At 36.7% G+C, this 20,897-nt stretch overlaps 1 protein-coding gene across 6 annotated transcripts in view; it reads left to right on the top strand.

Annotated features, from left to right (window-relative positions):
• Positions 1-20,897, top strand: part of PTPN12 (protein tyrosine phosphatase non-receptor type 12) — a 107,220-nt gene that overhangs the window by 29,150 nt on the left and 57,173 nt on the right. For all 6 annotated transcript variants that reach the window (XR_013524060.1, XM_078343063.1, XM_002751667.6 and 3 more), the window contains one exon: positions 14,268-14,376. Coding sequence is in view for 5 of the 6 variants with exons in the window: in XM_078343063.1 (XP_078199189.1) it covers positions 14,268-14,376 (109 nt within the window). In the remaining variant the exon portion in view is untranslated. The remainder of the gene's footprint in view (positions 1-14,267; positions 14,377-20,897) is intronic.

The raw sequence follows: 20,897 nt of genomic DNA, 5'->3' as shown, positions 1-20,897 counted from the left end.
GAACCATTGCACCCAGCCTCCTTTGGAGATTTTAACCCTCACTGTTGTCCACACGGAGCCTCTAGCAATTCATCATTTACAGTTCAGGTTTCTTATGGAGGTTTTCTGTTTGAGTGTTTCTGCTGATTAGTTGTGATTCTCTGTATTCACCTTCTGTCTCTTCAGTTTGGGGGCAGCTGTTTCACCTGTAACTTAACTTGTCTTATGCATCTGAAAAAAGTCGTTGACTTTTCAGTTTGTTTAGCTTCTTACTTGTTCTTAAGATGGAGCAACAAATTTTTTTGTACCTTTGTTTTATTGTGATAAAATGTACTAATATAAAACATTTATCACTTAAGGGTACAGTTCTATGACATTAGGTACATTCACACTGGGTAATTAGGAATCTGAAAAGGGAAAAGTCACATACTGTTAGAAGGTTCATACAAGGCTTTATAGAAAGGATTTTTAAGATGAGCTTCTATATAGCAATTAAAAGAGCATTTCAGTAGAAACATGGGCATAAGATATGATAATTACTAGAAGAAAAAAGCAAGTAAGTGCTGAACACAGGAATAAAAGTCACCAACCTCTCCAATAATGAGAAAAATTGAAGTTAATCAACATTAACTTTTGGGGGAGTATCTACCAGATTTGTTAAAAACTCAAAAATTATATTAGTTCAAGTTGAGAATAGCGGCCAGGCACAGTGGCTCACACCTGTGATCTCAGCATTTTGGGAGGCTGAGGCGGGTAGATCACCTGAGCCTCAGGAGTTTGAGACCAGCCTGGCCAACATGGTGAAACCCCATCTTTACTAAAAATAAAAAAATTAGCCAGGACTGGTGGTGGATGCCTGTAATTCCAGCCACTTGGGAAGCTGATGTAGGAGAATAGCTTGAACCCATGAGTGGGAGGTTGTAGCACAGCCAAGATCACACCACTGCACTCCAGCCTGGGCAACAGAGCAAGACTCCATCTCAGGGGGAAAAAAAAAAGAAATAGAGAATAGCAAATGTTGGTAAGGATATAGAAGACAAGGGTTTCTAGGTCTGTTAAGGAGAGGGTAAACTGGTGAAGCCAGTTTGGAAGGCAGTTTGGCCACTTCTAATAGAAGTGATAATGTACATACTCTTTGACCCAGTATGTCAACTTAAGGGATCCTTCCTTAAGAATACTTGCATATGTGCATAAAATAGTTATGTCCAAGTATGCAAAAATTTTTGTGAGACAGTCTAAAATAGCTCTTAGTAAGAAGAATTAATATAATTGGCTACCTAAAAGGAAATGGATATGAATAGGGGGGAGAGAGAGAGAAGTTTTGCTTTTTCATCTTATACCTGTATGCAGAAAAGAGTAACAAAGCAGGCCTAAGACTGCTATCCTTAAAAAGGTCTGGTTACAAGGTTATCTCTTGGCTGGTGTTTGGGAACTTAGACTTTTGGGAGGATTTATCATTTATTTCTCTTATCAGGGGATAATCGTGATAAGAGTGGTTCATTGTTACCAAATTGTACAAACAATGTGGTTTATGGGCTGGGCCTATGGCGCAGTCCTGTAATCTCAGTGCTTTGGGAGGCCAAGGCAGGAGCATTCCTTGAGCCTAGGAGTTTGAGACTAGCATATACCACATAGTGAGACCTCATCTTTACAGAATATGTTGTTGCAGTGAGCTGTGATCATGCCATTGCACTCCAGCACAGGTAACAGAACAAGACTCTTTCTCTGAAACACAAAAATAAAAAATAATATGGTTTATGTTGATTGAACATCTACTTTTTTTCTGGGAGTCTGGAATTTTAGTATATCGTTAGGCAAAGTGCCTGTGTAACCAGCTTCCAGTGAAAGCCGTAGGCACTTTTGTTCTAATGCACTTCCCTTGTGGACAACATTTCACACGTGTTGTTGTCACAACTTATTTCTGCAGGAATGAAGTGGGTCCTGTGTAATTTCATCAGAAGAGGATTTTTGAAAGCTTATGCCTAGTTTCTTCTGGACTTTACGTCTTGTGCCTTTGTCTTTGCTTTCCCTTTGTATCCTTTAGCTATAATAAGTCATAGCTCTGAGTATGGTTCTATGCAATATGTTGGATCACTTGATATGTTGAGTTTTTTATAGGTGTGTATTATCTGACCTCTTTATTGTGCACATTTTCCCTTGATGGTAAAAGATTGAAAGTGTTCCTTAATAACATTGTAGGTGATATAATAAAGAAGTGAATCAAAAAGTGAGTGTCTTTAGGTATGTTGTTTAGGACAAGGAGATACTACTTTAGGTAAATTATTTTAAGTTACGCTTTGGTTTTTTATTACCTTCATATGTCAATGTGATTGTTAACCACAGATATTAAATTTCAAATAGCGTTTTAAGTTTATGTTCTCTAGTTTTACAAATTATATTACATAAACTTATTGAACTGAATGTGAAAATAGGGTGCCAATTCACTATGTGAGGTTCTGAATGGGTTATCAATGCCTATTATTTCTAACAGACTTGCCCTGCTTTATTGAATATATATTTGGAAGACACTAGGCTCTGGGGGGGAAGAAAAGAAAAAGAAATAGATTATTGTCTGTGAGGCAGTGAATTATATTCTTGGGCAGTAGCAACATTAGCAGTGATGGGATAAAATGTGTAAACTTGATGGATATAAAAGGCAAGAATGACAAGTACTGTATGACTAGGATATCTTTTTGGAATATATGCCACATTAGAGCAGGGATTTTGTCCTATTCACCTCTGTATCAGTAGCACCTAAAACAGTCCCTGGGCATAGGATAGGTTAGGTGAAGTTGATGTGAAACCAGTCATCATTATAAAAGTGATAATTGAGTCTGAAGAGGAAGCTTTTTTAATTATAAATTTCTGAATCCAATATGTCAGCAAATTTTAAAGTATTTTTTGGGAAAATCATAAGTTAATTCATGAGTCGGTCAGAGCTTTCTAATATTGTATGAATATTATGTGACCTGGTCATCTGAGATACTTTAATGGCACTTGCCTGCAACTAGCTGTTCTTTTTAATACCGGATAGGACATTTAATTCTATACCAACAACTACAAAGGGTTTCTTTGAAAAACCATATTGTTTTTTATTTTTGTGTTTCAGAGAAATCCTTTTTTTGAATTGTGGTAAAATACATATAGCATAAAGCCTATCATCTAAGCCATTTTTAAGTGTACAATTCAGTAGTGTTAAGTACATGCACATTGTTATATAACCAATCTCTAGAACTCTTCTCATCTTGCAGAGCTAAAACTCTGTTCCATTAAACCAACCTCTTTGTTTCAAACTTACTCTTCTCCTTCCCCCATCCCCTAGCACCATTCTATTACACTTTCTGTCTGTATGGATTTGACAATTATAGATGCCTCATATAATTAGGATTATATAATACTATCTTTTGTGACTGGTGTATTTCAGTTAGCATAATGTCCTCGTGGTTCATCCAGGTTGTAGTATGTGTCAAAATCTTCCTTTTTAAAGGGTTGAATAATACTGCATTGTATGTATATACTACATTTTGCTTATCCATTTGTTCATTGCATGACACTTGGGTTGCTTCCACCTTTTGGCTATTGTGAATGATGCTGCTATGAACATGGGTGTACAAATACCTGTTTGAGACCCTGCTTTCCATTATTTGAGGTATGTACCCAAAAGTGGAATTGATGAATCATCTGGTAATTCTACTACTTTTTGAGAAGCCACCATACTATTTTCTATAGTAACTGCATCATTTTATATTTTACAACAGAGCACAAGGATTCCAGTTTCTCCACATCCTTGCCAATACCCATTATTCTGGCTTGTTTTTTATTTGTTTTGTTTTTATAGAGATGAGGTTTTGCTATGTTGCCCCGGTTAGTCTTGAACTCTCCAAGTGGCTCCTCAAGCGGCTCAAACAATCCTCCTGCCACGGCCTCCCAAACTGCTTGGGTTATAGGCATAAGCCACTGTGCCGAGCCTATTCTGGTTTGTTGATAGTAGTCAGCACAGTGGCTCAAGTAGATTAAGTCATATAGGAATATAAAACTGTGTGCTGTTGGTGAGACTATAGAATCATCTATATGAAATACTTCCTAGGAATTGAAGCTATTAAGATTTTGATGCCTGTTAGAGATGACTGTTGATTCCCTAAAAGTAATTTTAGTAGAGCAATAAAGGAAAAAATGAAATTTTCAGAGGGTTCAGGAGTTAGAGGTTCACCAGGAAGTGTCGTTTCTTTTTAGAAAGTTTGGTCAGCTGACCACAGCTTTCCGGCAGTTTCTGGCCTTGCAAAAAATAACTTTTTTCCATATATTGGTTGAGCTGTCTTAAACTAAGCAAGTGACTCTTTTCCTGTACTCTGTGTGTTTTTGCAGACAAAAGTGTGAATTCTGCACCTAATTTGAGTCTTTGTTTTATTTTTGTAATTGGAGGTAAAGAGAATTGATGTTATTCTGGCTTAATATGTTAACACTGGTACTTAATATTCTCAATTTTACTGTACATTTTTATTTTGTTTTATTTATTTATTTATTTTGAGACTGAGTCTTGTTCTGTCATGCAATGGCATGATCTCGGTCCACTGTAACCTCCACCTCCTGGGTTCAAGTGATTGTCCTGCTTTAGCCTCCCAAGTAGCTGGGATTGTAAGTGCACACCACCGCATCCAGCTAATTTTTGTATTTTTAGTAGAGATGGGTTTCACCACTTTGAACAGGCTGGTCTTGAACGCCTGATTTCAGGTGATCTGTCCATCTGGGCCTTCCAGAGTGCTGAGCTTACAGGTGTCAGCCACTGTGCCTGGCTTACTGTATGTTTTTATTATATATTATGGGATAATGAGATTAGTGATGGATTGCTTTGTAATACTTTGGGAGTCTGGGTTTGGCGGAGTTTGCCCCTATGAAGATTAAGTGGGACTATGGTGATTTTGTTTTCTTAAATCATAACCAGATGAAGGAAGACATAGTTGGGAGCTATAGTTTTAATATGTAGGTTTTGGAATTTTAGGGTAATTTACTGATGGAACCTCAATGGAACCAGTGACTGCCTAAGTTAAATACGTAGAGGGACATTAGAAACAGATGATGAGGAAATGGGTAAAAGAAGGTTAGGGACTTGTGAGTTGAAACAAAAAAATCAAACCTGGAACACTTTCCACTTACTGTATTAATATTTTCATTTCAATAAAATTAATATATATGACAAAATTTTATTGTCCTAATTCAAGTGGGATTCTACTTTTATTTCCATAAAAATATACTTTCAAAAAAAAAATATATACTTTCAGGGTAGGTAAGGAGTAGACTTGCTTTATAAGTTTGTATTTTCTCACCAAGGGACAAGAGAAAAGAAAAAAAAATCATTTGCTTACCATCTAGGCTATGCCAAAAAATGAACAGACTTTTTTTAAAATTATATTTTTTCATTTAATTTATTATTTACCATATTTATTATTTTAAAACGTAAAGTCTGTAGTACAAGGTTTTATTTTAAAACATTCTCAAAATTAAAGGCTGTTGCTAACACCCATTCAGGGAAGATTATCTAGCTGTATTGGAGAGATCTCCTTTGCTAGTAGTTGATGGAACCTAGGAATTGAACCTCAGCTTCTCTGACTTAAAGCTGCCCTATTGTGAAGTAGAAATGAAGTGTAAGGAATATATTCTTAAGTATACTGTTCAATTCTGATTTACATAGAAGATCTAAACAGTTTACTCCCTACTGTTTGTTATGGGATTATGCTGATAGTAGCTAGTACTAACAGAATAAGAAGAAAGCGTCTAAATCTGGGAATTCATGTTCTTCCTGGGATGGTGTGTGTGCATATCTAAATAATTACTGTGCAATGGGATATGTTCTAGATAAGAGGGGTATATAGAGTGGATAGAGATGAGGAAGTAGATGATGGGCCTGTATGCCAGCACTACTATCAGGAAAAATTTCATGAAGATGATTTCTGTATTGGGCTAGTAGAAAGGTTGGCAGACAAATAGGGGAATAAATGAAACATAGATTTTGACATGACCAAGCACAGAATCATATTATAACCCCAAGATTTGTGTGACTGGCCCTATTTACTTCAGAGTTATTTTCTTTATTATCAATCCTGAGTTAGTTTCAAATGAGGAGGCATAGCTGTGCATTTCTGAAAAAGAATGAGAGAGAGTTAGTCTGGTATGCAGCAGTGGGTGAACAGTAAGCAAAGATGGGAAGATAAATTTTGAAAGGCAAAGTTGCATATTTTGCAACTAAAGGTACACATTGCAGTTGTATAGTTGAAAGACCCTTTGGTTATTTTAGCTGCTTGGAATGATTATTGTTAGTGATACACATGTTTTTCTTTTCGTTAGGTTTTTTTTTGTTTGTTTGTTTGGAGACTGAGCTCTTGTCTCCCAGGCTGGAGTACAGTGGCATGATCTCCACTCACTGCACGAAAAGGCTACTCAGCCCCTGAATAGCTGGGACTAGAGGCTCATGCCACCAGACTTGGCTAATTTTTGCATTTTTAGTAGAGATGGGGTTTCACCATGTTGGCCAGGCTGGTCTTAAGCTCCTGACCTCAAGTGATCTGCCCACCTCTGCCTCCTAAAGTGCTAGGATTACAGGCATGAGCCACCATGCCTGGCCAATATGAACATTTTTATGTAAGTATATTAGTAAAGTTAGACATAAAATAGTGATAAGGTAGTGTTACTTTGAGATAGTATGGCGTGGAAATTATACTTTTTTTTGAGATGGAGTTTCGCTCTTGTGACCCAGGCTGGAGTGCAATGGCGCAATCTCGGCTCACTGCAACCTCCGCCTCCTGGGTTCAGGCAATTCTCCTGCCTCAGCCTCCCGAGTAGCTGGGATAACAGGCATGCGCCACCATGCCCAGCTAATTTTTTTTTTTGTATTTTTAGTAGAGACGGGGTCTCACCATGTTGACCAAGATGGTCTCGATCTCTTGACCTTATGATCCACCCGCCTCGGCCTCCCAAAGTGCTGGGATTACAGGCTTGAGCCACCGCGCCGGGCCGGAAATTATACTCTTGAGTTTATACTGCAATTAATTTGTATTCAGAGTTTTAAGAATTATTTTGGTTTAGTTATCATGCAACTTGTATTGTAGGGTTAAATTAATACTATTAAGATGGTGTGGTTTTTCTGACTGAGTACAGTTAAAATTTTCAAATATAAAGCCAGATTAATTTATTTACTTAACAATGGTTGTTGAATGCCATCTATGTCCCAAACCTGCTACCTTTGAAAATTTAGGTGAATTCTCCAGTAATTGCCTCAGAAATTTTTCAGAGCAATTAGGTAAAAGGAGTATGATTTTATGGTTTAGATAGTCTTAATATTTTGCTGTAATATAACTCTTCAGTGTAAAGTAATTCCATTTTTATTTATGTAAGGTATAGTTTTAGTATTTGTATATTTTTATGTGCATATTTAACAAAAGTTGGTCTTAAGAAATTCATGTTGTTTTAAGTGTTACAACATTGAGGAATTTGGGGCAGTGGTGTGTGGTCTAATAACAGAACATGAGAGATCTTCAGCTTTGATATTTAATTTCTTTATATTCCAACTTATTCCAAAAGGAATTTCAGTTAGTTTAATTTCCATTTAGTTCTGTTTTTTTGTGCTAATTTATTGTTTTCTTAATTATCCTGATTTAAAATCCAGCCAAAAAATTAAATTTGATACTTGTCTGTCTAAATGTATTTTTATTTCAAAATCTGTTCAGTAAATATGAAGAGAATTAGCTATATTTTAGAAATGATGGTAACAAGACTTGCTGATGAGGAGAAGAGTGAGATAAAGGAACAAATCAAGGATGGCTGTTAGTTTTTTGGCTTGAGCTACCGTTGAATGGTGGTGCTGTTTGGGCATGTTTGTGATGCCCATGACACATCCAGTGAACAGGCTAGTAGATGGCTCTTTGAATCTTGAAAGATTTAACAAACTTTAAACATTCTTGGAAGCTTAGATGAACAATGAACTGTTCTACCTTTTAAGAACTTGAATCTTGACACACAAATGGATATCTTAAAGTCACATTGCATGTGATTTTTGGAGACTTTTGTGAATCCATTTATTGATTTAGGATTAGGGGAATACAAGTTTAATGTTTTAAGAAATAAAAACAGTTTAAAACAAAGTGAATATTAAACTCGAATTTTTTTGTTTGCATTAAAAATTCTAAGTATTAAAAATGTTTCTCAGACTTGAGAGGCTTAATAAATCTTCAGTGCAATTTTTAATGAGAGTTTTGCTTTGCATTAGGTGTCGGTCTATAAAGTCCAATAGGATAGTCTAATCTCAGCCTTCAGTTTTATAGATTAGAAGACGAGACAGACAAATACTGAAATACTTATGAAATACTTTTCACAAGTGGCAATAGAAGAATGTATTTCGGACTCACTGCAGAGGGATGAGGAGCAGTAAAGGAGGGAAGGTTCAAGAAAGCCTTTACAAGGGAAATAACACTTCAGCCAGAGCCCTACTCATCAGTAAAAGCAAAAATTGTGCAACTTTGATGTTTAAGAAGTGGAGGGTTGCTGCTAGTAGTAGTGGTGGTAATTCTATATGACTGAAGCATCACACTCTAGTAAGAGAGTATTATAAGAAGAGGGTAGAAAATTGAACAGGCAGCATTCAACATATTTTATAATCAAAGATTTGGTAGTTTTTGTTAGAGGTGATAGACATATAGAAGAATTTTTAAATGGGATGAAAGTGGTCAGATTTGCCATTGTAGAACAATAATAAAGGAATGCAGTTATTTTTGGAATTCATTTATGTGACTTTTCTTTTTTGAGATGGAATCTTGCTCTGTAGTCCAGGCTAGAGTGCAATGGCGCAATCTCAGCTCACTGCAACCTCCGCCACTCAGGTTCAAGCAATTCTCCTGCCTCAGTCTCCCGAGTAGCTGGGATTACAGGCGCCCACCATCATGCCTGGCTAATTTTTGTTGTTTTAGTAGAGACGGGGCTTCACCATCTTGGCCAGGCCAAGAGTTTCGAGCAGTAATAAAGAAGTACAGTTATTTTTGGAATTCATATTTGAAATCCTGACCTCGTGATCCATCGGCTGGGCCTCTCAAAGTGCTGTGATTACAGGCGTAAGCCACTGCACCCATTAGTATGACTTTTTAAAGATCTCTGGGGTAGACTGGTGTGGCGGCTCATGCCTGTAATTTGTGAGGCTAAGGTGGGCAGATTGCTTCTATCCAAGAGTTTGAGACCAGCCTGGACAACATGACGAAACCCCATCTCTACAAAAAATAGAAAAAGTTAGCCAGGGTGGTGGTGTGTGCCTGTGTAGTCCCAGCTACTCGCTGAGGGATGCTGAAGTGGGAGAATCACCTGAGCCCAGGAGTTTAAGGCTGCAGTGAGCTGTGATCACACCACTGCACTCCAGCCAGGGCAGCAGAGTTGAGACCCTGTTTCAGTAAAGATCTTCAGGGGTAGACTTAATTGCAAATATATATATATATATTTTTTGAGACGGAGTTTCTCTCTTGTTACCCAGGCTGGAGTGCAGTGGCACGATCTCGGCTTACCGCAACCTCCACCTCCTGGGTTCAGGCAATTCTCCTGCCTCAGCCTCCTGAGTAGCTGGGATTACAGGCATGCGCCACCATGCCCAGTTAATTTTTTGTATTTTTAGTAGAGACAGGGTTTCATCATGTTGACCAGGATGGTCTCGATCTCTTGACCTCGTGATCTACCCTCCTCGGCCTCCCAAAGTGCTGGGATTACAGGCTTGAGCCATTGCTTACCTTTTTTTTTTAAAGTCACACATGATAAAGGATGTGGTGGGTACCTATAACTTAATATATATATACCATTAAGCTATATTTTTTCCCAGTTAAGACAGTAAATGATTAAAAACTCTGTCTTCCTTTAGGATTTTATTAATTGTATTACATAATAAATGAATTATTTTGTTAGTGTTTAGTGCTGTTCTCATAGTATATGAATAAGGTTTTTTAGTATATTATGTCACATCTCTCAGTAATAGAGAATTTTTTTCTGTTTCTTTCCTAGTAACAGTTTCATCAGAGACAATAGAATGGTCATCAGGAGGTTAAAATGAAATTATATGTGTAGATACTTTGTTTCATAGAGCTTAAATGAACTTTGGTGCTACTTCTATTCAAGAACTATTTGGACATTAATGTTGATGTGGTGTTTTTTTTTAAAAAAAAACTGCTCTAGACCAAATCAGATCTTAATCTGGCGGTATTTTGTACTCCCAGAGTTTATAGTTTAACGGTACGTAAAATGTATTCTCTTTATATATTTATCATAAGAGTAAGAAATGTTAAGTGTTCTAAGAGTACATATAAAGGTGAAAGAACTCAGAGGGTAAGATTACGTCTGGTTGAAGGGCATCAGAAACTGTAGAAGCTAAGGCTTAAAATTAAAAGAGGTAAGATTTGGAGGTGTACAAGTAGGGAGACCACCAAGAAGCAAAGAAACATACACAAAGACAGAGAAAGATGATTATCATGGGAGTTTTTTTAAGTAGAATCTTAGAGAGCAACTTTTAAAAATGCAAATTATCAGGTTCTACCTCAGACTTACTGAATCAGAAACTGTAGGGGTGAGGTCTAGCAAATGTGGTCCTCCAGGTGATTCTGAAGTACACCCAAATTTGACAGGCAGATACATTGGCCTGGAATATACAACTCTTTTTGATCTTTGATCTAGAAAAGGTTTTAAAGAAACAAATCTGAAGTAACAACATTTAAAGAGTTCCAGTAATTAGCTCAGTAATAATAGTTAACATTTATTGAGCCATTTTATTTTTTTGAGTGGAGGTTATTATCTCCATTACTAGGCTTTTTGTTGAGTGGAGGTTATTATCTCCATTTTATAGATAAGACAGCTGGGGGTTAAATATGTTAATTGTCACAAAGCTAGAAAGTACCAGATTCAGAATTTTAATTTATGTAGCTTACTATAAAGCTGACATTTTTTTGGTATGAAATAAGTTCCAACTTGAAGATATCTTTTAAAAGTACAAATAAGTATTTGGACACTAAAGTTCTCAAGGTTCGTTATATGAGAAATGTAAAGTTTTACATATAAGCTTTGTTTTGCACATTTCTCAATAACATAATTTGTCATGTAAAAGAAGAAAAGTTTGGAGTGAGCCGGGCATGGTGGCTCACAGTTGTATTCCCACCACTTTGGGATGTTGAGGCAGGAGGATTGCTGGAGCCCAGGAGTTCAAGACCCATCTCTGCAATATATATGAGGAGACTCCCAACGCTACAAAAAAATAATAATATATTAGCTGGGCGTGGTGACATGAGCCTGTGGTTTCAGCTACTTTGGAGGCTGAGGCAGGAGGATCATTTGAAGTTTGAAGCTGTGGTGAGTCATAATCATGGCACTGCACTCCAGTTTGGACAACAGAGTGAGTCCCCATCTGTGAATGAATGAATGAAGAATAAATGAATTAATGAATGAGAAAGAGAGAAAACAGCTTAGAGTGATTGTATGAGGTATTCCTGAGGTACATTCACATTTCATAATAAAACTCAGCCACTCTTTGTACGTACATTTTTTTCTCATTGAAACTGACCTAAAATGTATTCCTTTCCCCTCTGTTTCTGCAACTATTTAAGTTGATATCTTTCTGTATGTCAGATTCAAATATAATATTTTGAAATGCACTAATACTATAAATATCGAAAAATACATCTTTTCAGATACTTGATTTTTGAGCAGAGAAAATACAAAAGTTCTAATTAAATATGCAAGATATGTAACCATAGGATCTTTGTTAATATGGAATAATGACATCATAAACAGTTTTTTCTACTTTCCTTTTTTATTTATGTGCAGTGTTTTTGAACAGGCAGTGTGTCATAGAACTCGAAAGGTATGAAAAGACAAATAGTAATGCCTCCTTCCCATCTGTTTCCTGTAGGTACCCGTTTTCCTTCCCCACAGACACATACTTTGTTAACAGTTTTTCTTCCAGAGATGTTATGTGCATATGTACAAGCAAATACAAATATACATACTACCCTGTGTATATAATGTACACTATTGTTTCCTGCTTTTTACACATAATATGTATTTTTCAGATGTTGTCATCTCACTGTATATAAAAAGCTTACTCATTTTTTTTCAGCTCTCTCATATTTGATGGTATGAATTAAACAAATTATGCCAGTCCTAGAGGTTTCTTTGTTTGTAGTTTTTTGCTATTATTAGCAATGCTGCAGTGGTTAGGTGGGTGGATCACCTAAGGTCAGGAGTTTGAGACCAGCCTGGCCAACATGATGAAACCCTGTCTCTACAAAAAATACAAAAATAAGCCAGGTATGGTGGCACGTGCCTATAGTCCCAGCTACTCAGGAGGCTGAGACACAAGAATTGCTTGAACCCGGGAGGCAGAGGTTGCAGTGAGCTGAGATAGTGCCACTGCACTCCAGCCTGGGTGACAGATGTTTTATCTGGGATGCATCTGTAATTCTAGCTACCCAGGAGGCTGAGGCACAAGAATCCCTTGAACTCAGGAGGCAGATGTTGCAGTGAGCTGAGCCTGGGTGACAGAGCGAGATCCTGTCTCAAACACACACACACACACACACACACACACACACACACACACACACACACCAAAAACAGCACTGCGGTATATAACTTTGTATATAAGTCATGTCATGTATGTCCCATTTTTATTTGGAGGACAAAGTTGTAGAAGTACTTTGGATTCTTGGATTGAGTAGTTATGTGCATTTGTAATTGCCAAATTACCCTCCTTAGGGGTTGGTTAGAGTTGAGTTTAATGTTCCTTTCCACCAACATTTGTATTGAAGTTCTGATTAACACATACTATCGTCAATAACCCATTTACTTTATTTTTTTAGTTTTTGTAAAGACAGGGTCTTGCCTTGTTAACCATGTTGGTCTTGAACTCCTGGCTTTAGGCAGTCCTCCTGCTTTGGCCTCCCAAAGTGCTTAGGATTACAATTGTGAGCCACCATGCTTGGCCCCCACTTACTTTTGAATACAGTTTTTTCCCGACGCATGTATATATTTGGAGAACTCTTATTACCACAGAAAATGACAAGAAATAGTGTAATAAATGTGGGAAATTTTACTTTGACATTGTGCCAATGCAGAATAAGATTCTAGTATAATCTTCATCATTAAGAAAAAAATGTATTCCTGTTGTAGGTCTCTAGTATTGTGATGATAAAATTTAGTAGTTTTTCAAAGAAAAAAGTTTACCATTCTTAATGTAAGTGGCTATTTGTAATTTTAAGTGCTTTGTGTCTAAGAAGATTATAACAATAAGGCAAGAATCTTATATTAGAGCTCTATCTAGGATTTATTGAAAAGTGGGAAAGAGATAAGAGGGAAGAGGTGCTTTAAAAGAGTTATGGAAGAAGAAAATTTCAAAAATACTTCTTAAAATATAGTCAGTTTTAGTTCCTTAAATATCAGCATCACAAATAGCAAAAATAATATAGTGAGAAAGTTAAATTCTACCAGACTGACTTTTCATTTTACTTCTTTTTAATAGTTTGTTGAATGGGAAAACCAGAATGCTTTCAATATGTCTTGAGGGCTGAAAGAAAGTAGGTTCCTTTGAAATTAAATTTCAGCAATGTAGTTGTGTAGAATTTAAACAATTCACAATACTGACATTCAGTGCTTCTGAAAGCAGGAAGTGTATTACTGGCACACAGAAATATTCTAGCCCAAAGAACATCCCTACTGCCATATGTGGTAAGAATTTGTCACTAACCCACAAACTACTTCTGTAATGCAGTGAATAAGCAGAATTGGTCTTTGTTGGACATTTCCAATTCAATATGAAAGAACTTTGTTTTGCAGTTTCTTATAAGTAATTATTAGCTTATGCCTTGGGAGAAAGCCTAGCATATCATGGGTGCTCATGATTTATCGAGAGAAGAAATAAATAAACCTGTACATAATTCTTTTAGGCATGATTTTAAAACTTGGTCATTGTGACCCTTAGTTAAAACACTGAAATTACTCGAGTGTGTTAAAGACTGAGTTAAATATTCTGACTCAGCTATTTTATCTTACTTTATTCTATTTGCCCTCTTTGCTGCTCACGTGAAGTAAATATGAATCTTATGTTTGCACTTACACTATAAAAGAAATTATTCTTTGGGTTAATTATTAAGGGATGGGGAAATTAAGAGCTCAGAGACAGGAAAATGAGTTGTGAGGAATTGAGGTCAGCAAATTTTATTAAAAATTTTAAAATAACAACTGTTTCTCTAAACTTTAATTTTTGTTTTTTGTATTTTAAGCGGTTAAGAAGATTGTCTACCAAATATAGAACAGAAAAGATATATCCCACAGCCACTGGAGAAAAAGAAGAAAATGTTAAAAAGAACAGATATAAGGACATACTGCCATGTAAGTTTGAAATGCCCTTGATAGAACACATAGAAATGCTAATTAGCCTTTTGTTACCTACCTAGCTTCATTCTTCCTGAGTTTGGAAAGGAAGTACTGATTAGCCTATCTTTCAAAGTACACTAAAAGATAATAATTCATAATTGTGCTTTTTGTTTTTCCTTCTGATCATAATTTTTTTCCTTTAAGTATCATAGTTGCTCTAATACTAAATTACTTTTAAATACTGTAAATCTGAGTGAAAATATCTTTTGCGAACTCTGTTCAAAGCATAATTTTGTTAAAATAATAGACAATATATTTTTTAAAATGCTAACAATATGCTTTTTTGTATATCCACAAGAACATTAGCTGATTAATTATGCATGAAAAAATGAACCATAGGATGACTCAGACATCAGTATGTCTACTATTCTCAGCAGTCTGAATATGTATCTCTAAGCATATGTCTTAGATTGTTAGCATTACATTCTAATAATAATATTATAATTAATTATTTATTTATTTAAATAGAAGTGAGGGGGTCTCACTGTGTTGCCCAGGCTGGTCTCAAATTTCTAAGCTCATGTGATCCTCCTACCTCAGCCTCCCAAAGTGTTGAGGTTACAGGTATAAGCCACTGCACCTGGCCTGTATTCTTAAATAGCATATTTTTCTGGCAAAATAACTTTAACTCTGAAAGTATACTTAAAATATTCCCTCACTTATCCAATAAAAACTATACGTCATACTCGCTATCTTTTAAAGCTGCCGGTAGTCTTTCTTTCTTCAAGTATCTTGAAATATCTACATTCCATTACATCATTTCCTCAGTTCTCATACATTCTTAAAGCTTGTTCTCTCTAAAATGTCCTTAAAGTTCTGGGTGAATTTTTTTTTTTTTTTGGAGACTGAGTCTTGCTCTGTCACCCAGGCCAGAGTGCAGTGGCACTATCTTGGCTCACTGCAACCTCTGCCTCCCAGGTTCAAGCGATTCTTGTGCTTCAGCTTCCTGAATAGCTAGGTATACAGGCAGCTGGCACTACATCCGGCTAATGTTTTGTATTTTAGTAGAGACAGGGTTTCACCATGTTGCCCAGGGCCCAGTGACTTTTTAATTGCCAGATTTGGTGGTCTTTTTTTATTCTTTATTCTAACAGGAAGAATATTGATCATTCAAGAATATTGAACTATTTTGATGCCATTGATAAATCCCTATTTGTGAAATTTTCTTCTTCCATGATAACTCGAAAGTACCCCTTCTCTTATCTCTTTCCTTCTTTTCTCCACTAACTTCTTTGTCTCAATTTAATCCTTCATCTTTTTGTTGTTCTACATTATTATCAGCTGTGGGATGTACAGATAGCCTGTGTTGGCAGAATTAACAAGTGGCAACATAGCATAATGGTAAAGCATTCTGATTCTGGAAGTTGAAATCCTGACTTCACCACTTGATAGCTCTGTGACCTTGGTCTTATCCTCTCTGTGCCTTGGTTTTGTCATTCTTAAAATGAAGATTATATTAATGCTATTTAGGATTATTTGTGCAATAGGTTAATATTAATGCTTAAAAGTGTACCTAGCACACGGTAACCTCTCATTAAGCTTTTGCAAAGTAAACTCCACTTTTCTCACCCATTGTCTTAGTCCATTCAGGCTGCTATTACAGAAATACCATGAACAGGGTGGCTTATTAGTAACAGACATGTATTTCTTAAAGTTATGGAGACTGTGAAGTCCAAGATGAAGGCACCAGCAGATTTGCTGTCTGGTGAAGTTTCACTCTGGTTCATAGATGGTGCCTTCTCACTGCACCTCACAAAGTGGAAGGGGCAAACAAGCTCCCTCGGTCCTCTTCAGTAAAGGCCGGTAATCCTATTCACAAGACATGACCTAATCATCTCCTAAAGGCCCTATTACTACTGTTGGATTGGAATTTAGGTTTTAACATACGAATTTGGGAGGGACACAAACATTGACACCATAGCACCAGTCTGCTTCAGAATAGGGGATGACATGGCTTTCTGGATACTTCGTATTAAACAAAATAATCTTAAGATGATTTTATATTGCTCTGGAATTATTAATGCACACATTCAAAGAATTAGTCTATCCAATTCCTTTTTCTGTCATCTAGGGAAATCTTAAACAGCCATAGGTTTCTGTTTTCATATGTTGTTTCATTTCTTTTTTTGTTTGTTTTGTTTTGTTTTTATGAGACGGAGTCTTACTCTGTCCCCTAGGCTGGAGTGCAGTGGCGCGATGTTGGCTCACTACAGCCTCTACCTCCCAGGTTCAAGCTGTTCTCCTGCCTCAGCTTCCTGAGTAGCTGGGATTACAGGCACCTGCCATCACACCTGGATAATTTTTGTATTTTTAGTAGAAATGGGGTTTCCCCATGTTGGCCAGGCTAGTCTCGAACTCCTGACTTCAGGTCATCTGCCTACCTTAGCATTTACTCATTTTACAGAAAGCTTTGAGCATGTACTGTATGCTGCCCTGCAACAACAAAAACTGGCAAAAATCTCTGCCCTTGTGGAGCTTATGTGTTAGTCAAGGTGATAGACAATACAAATTAACATGTATGGTCTGCCATGTGGTAATTAGTATTATTGAGAATATAGTTGGAATGAGGGGTAGAAAGAAAGCAGAGGATAGAAGGGGAAGTTTACAGTTTTGGCTGTCACAACTGGGGTATGGGAGTGGACAGGATGCAGTCCCCACCCCCAAACAAAGACTTCTCCGGGCCAAATGTCAATAGTGCCAATGTTGAGAGACCTTGTCCAAGAGCCTGAATTCTTAATAACTGTGCAGTATTCAGAGTGACAGTGCCTTTTTTCCCTTAAGTTATCTAAGGTTTGATAAGTAGGTCTTTAGTAAATTTCTAGTTATTTTGATTCTGATTTTTTTTTTTTTTGAGGCATAATCTCACTCTGTCGCCCAGGCTGGAGTGCAGTGGTGGGATCTCTGCTCACTGCAACTTCTGCCTCCCAGGTTCAAGTAATTCTTGTACCTCAGTCTCCCAAGTAGCTGGGATTACAGGCGTACACAACCATGCACAGCTAAATTTTTGCATTTTTAGTAGAGATGGGGTTTTCCTATGTTGGCCAGGGTGGTCTCTAATTCCTGACCTCAGGTGGTCCACCCGCTTTGGCCTCCCAAAGTACTAGGATTACAGGTGTGAGCCACTGCACCCAGCCTAGAAATTTATAGTGAAGGTAATTGTACTGAGAGATAGGTGCTTTTTTACTATTAGATAATTATTTAAGTCATTGCCTGGGCACAGTGGCTCACATGTAATCCCAGCACTTTAGGGGGCCAAGGAGTTCTAGACCAGCCTGGGCAACATAGCAAAACCCAGTCTATACACACACACACACACGCACACACATTCTTGCACAGCAAAACCCAGTCTCCACACACAAACACAGACACACATACACACAAAGATTGGTGCATACCTGTGGTCCCAGCTACTCAGAAGGCTGATGTAGGAGGATCATTTGATCCTGGGAGGGCAAGGCTTCAGTGAGCCATGGTTTCTGTCTGTATAGATTTTTCTTTTCTGTGAATTTAACATAAATATAATCAGGCAATATAGTCTTTTGTGTCTGGCTCTTTAATACATTTTAAAGATTCATTTATGATGTAGCATGTATCAGTAGTTCATTCCTTTTTGTTGTTGAATAATATTCCATTGTATGGATGATGAACATTATGAATAATGCTGCTATGAACATGTCATACAACTCAATGTGTGGACCTATGATTTTGTTTTTCTTGGATGGATAGCAAGCAAAACCATAGAGAGGAATAGTTGTTTTCATTCTTTTGATCTTTAGATTTATAAATATGCTTAATAAGAGTACCAAGCTGGCCGAACGTGGTGGCTCACACCTGTAATCCTAGCACTTTCGGAGTCTGAGGTGGGCGGATCTCTTGAGGTCAGGAGTTCGAGACCAGCCTGGCCAGTATGATAAACCCCATGTTTTAGAATTTAATGGGAAGTTTTAAAAAGGGCATTTCTGAATTTTCTAAATCCCATTTTGAATTTGCTAAATTAAACTTACTGCAAGATATAATACTCCAGAAATCTTGGATTTTAATTTGCTTTCCCCAGGTGTTGAATGACTGGGGGTAGATGAAATAAGATTCGCAAAATGTTGGTAATTATTGAAGCTGGGTAATGGATATACAAAGATTCATTATACTGTTCTATTTTGGTGTATGCTTAAATTCTTCCATCTTAGAAAATTTTTTTAAAAAGGAAATTACCAGCCTGTATGTAGCCAGCCTGGCACTAGTCTCAACTATCAGTTGGGAGCCACTATTCTCATTTGGATTTACAGTCACCAGAAACATTTACTGAGGACCCAGTGGTAAACCAGCTATTGTATTCTGCCTTTGAGATACTTTGAATACAGGCTAATATGCCATATAAATAAGGGTAATTAGCTGAGACCCCTTATTACTGGCAAACATGGTAAGAGGAAGCTCCCTGTAGTTATTCAACCATCACTATCCTAACTGAATATTCTATTCTCGTATTCCAGAAGCATAGTTTTTTTTTTTTTGTATGTGTATTTCCTATCCCAAATGACATATAAAAGGGGGCATAGAACATGTAAGGTAACATGACAAAGTATTGACAAACATTGACAGAGTATTGACAAACATTTGTAAATATTCTGTTTCTTCGAATATAGTGAGGAGATGAATAATTTTCACCAGAAGCCAATATGTCTTCCTTATATGTCTCTTTCTACAAATTTCTAAAAAAAAAACTCTTTAAAAAATAAATTTATTAATTAAATTAGCAGAACTGGGCCTTAGTGCTCTGTGTAAACTTTGAGCCTATGAAAAATAAATTAGTTACTATTACTTGTTCTTTAAAACTTTGCTAAGAAGTTTATTCATGTCTGTTAACATTTCAGTATTTCCTTTTGTATTTTAACTGCTTTTAATACTCATTCATGGATTAGAAGGGATTCTAATGTGATTAATAATGCATTTTACATATTATATGTTATGGTCCCTTCTAATCCAGGGACAACAAATATTAAGCAGTTCTACTTCTTTAGAATTTCATAATCTCAAAGCATCTAACCTCAAATATTTATTAATTACAAAAGGGGAAGGCAGTAACATTCCCTTTTGATAACCAGGGAATACCATATTAATCAAGTGGCCATGGTTATCATCACAAGTACTAAGGCATATGCGTATCTTGTATCCCCTGATGTGTCGTACTGAGAGGGACACAACATCATTCTGTGATATTACCAAAAATCCCCAACTTCGTTCCAATCATTTTTTAAAAAATCAATTAGAGAAACTTTTTTAGATTGAAGGAGATGAAAGAGAAATAAGATGGAGTGAAATGAAGTCTCACTCTGTCCCCCAGGCTGGAGTACAGTGGTGCAATCTCAGATCACTGCAACCTCCCACTTCCTTGGTTCAAGCAGTTCTCTTGCCTCAGCCTCCCAAGTAGCAGAGATTACAGGCATATGCCACAATGCCCTGCTAATTTTTTTGTATTTTTAGTAGAGATGGGGTTTCACCATGTTGAGGTATATGGAAATTCTGTATACTATTTTTGCAGTTTTTCTATAAATCTAAAATTAGTTCTAAATAAAAAGTTTTAAACATTAGCACAAACTGGAAAAAACTCTTTGTACCTCTTGTGACAGAGGGCTGATTTTTTCTTTTTACATGGATTTTGTAAAAAATCCGTAGGACAAGGAGGCTGAGGCAGGAGAATTGCCTAAACCCAGGAGGTGGAGGTTGCGTTGAGCCAAGATCGCGCCATTGCACTCCACCCTGGGTAACAAGAGTGAAACTCTGTCTTAAAAAAAAAAAAAATCAGTAGGACAAAACAGACATGGAAAAATGGGAAAAGTGTATAAACAAGTGGTTTATGAAAAAAAGTACACATAACAAATATGTTAAAACAGACGCTTTGCATAATTCAAGAGATGGACATTAAAACAAGGTATTTTTACTTTTTGGTTTGTCAGTGATCAAAAGTTAATACCCAGTCACCCTTATTAAATAACACTTGAATAAATTGTTAGATACCTTTTAGAAGGCGAGTAGCAATTCCTCTGTTAGGAATTTATCCTACAACAACACTGGTAACAGCTATATATACACGTTAGTGTTCGTTGTAGAAATGTTTTTAATAGGAAAAAAAAAATGGCTCATCGGTAGAGTATCCGGTTAAATAAAGAATGAAACAGTCACATGATGTAATTCTCTGTTAAACTGAAAAGAGTAATATAGCCAAGTGCAAGCTGGGTGCAGTGGTTCACACCTGTAATTCCAACACTTTGGGAGCCTGAGACAGGAAGAACTCTAGCTCAGAAGTTTTAGGTTATAACGAGCTGTGATCGCACCACGGTACTTCAGCCTGCGTGACAGAGCAAGACCTTGTCTCTATATTTTAAAATAATAAGGTAAATATTTTTGTGCTTTGGGAAGACTTCCACGATATACTGTAAGCTGAAAACGATACAAAACAGCATGTATAGGACGCTTGCATT

This window comes from Callithrix jacchus, chromosome 11 (genome assembly GCF_049354715.1).
Source record: "Callithrix jacchus isolate 240 chromosome 11, calJac240_pri, whole genome shotgun sequence".
NCBI lineage: Eukaryota > Metazoa > Chordata > Mammalia > Primates > Cebidae > Callithrix > Callithrix jacchus.
This window is presented reverse-complemented; position numbering and strand designations above follow the sequence as displayed.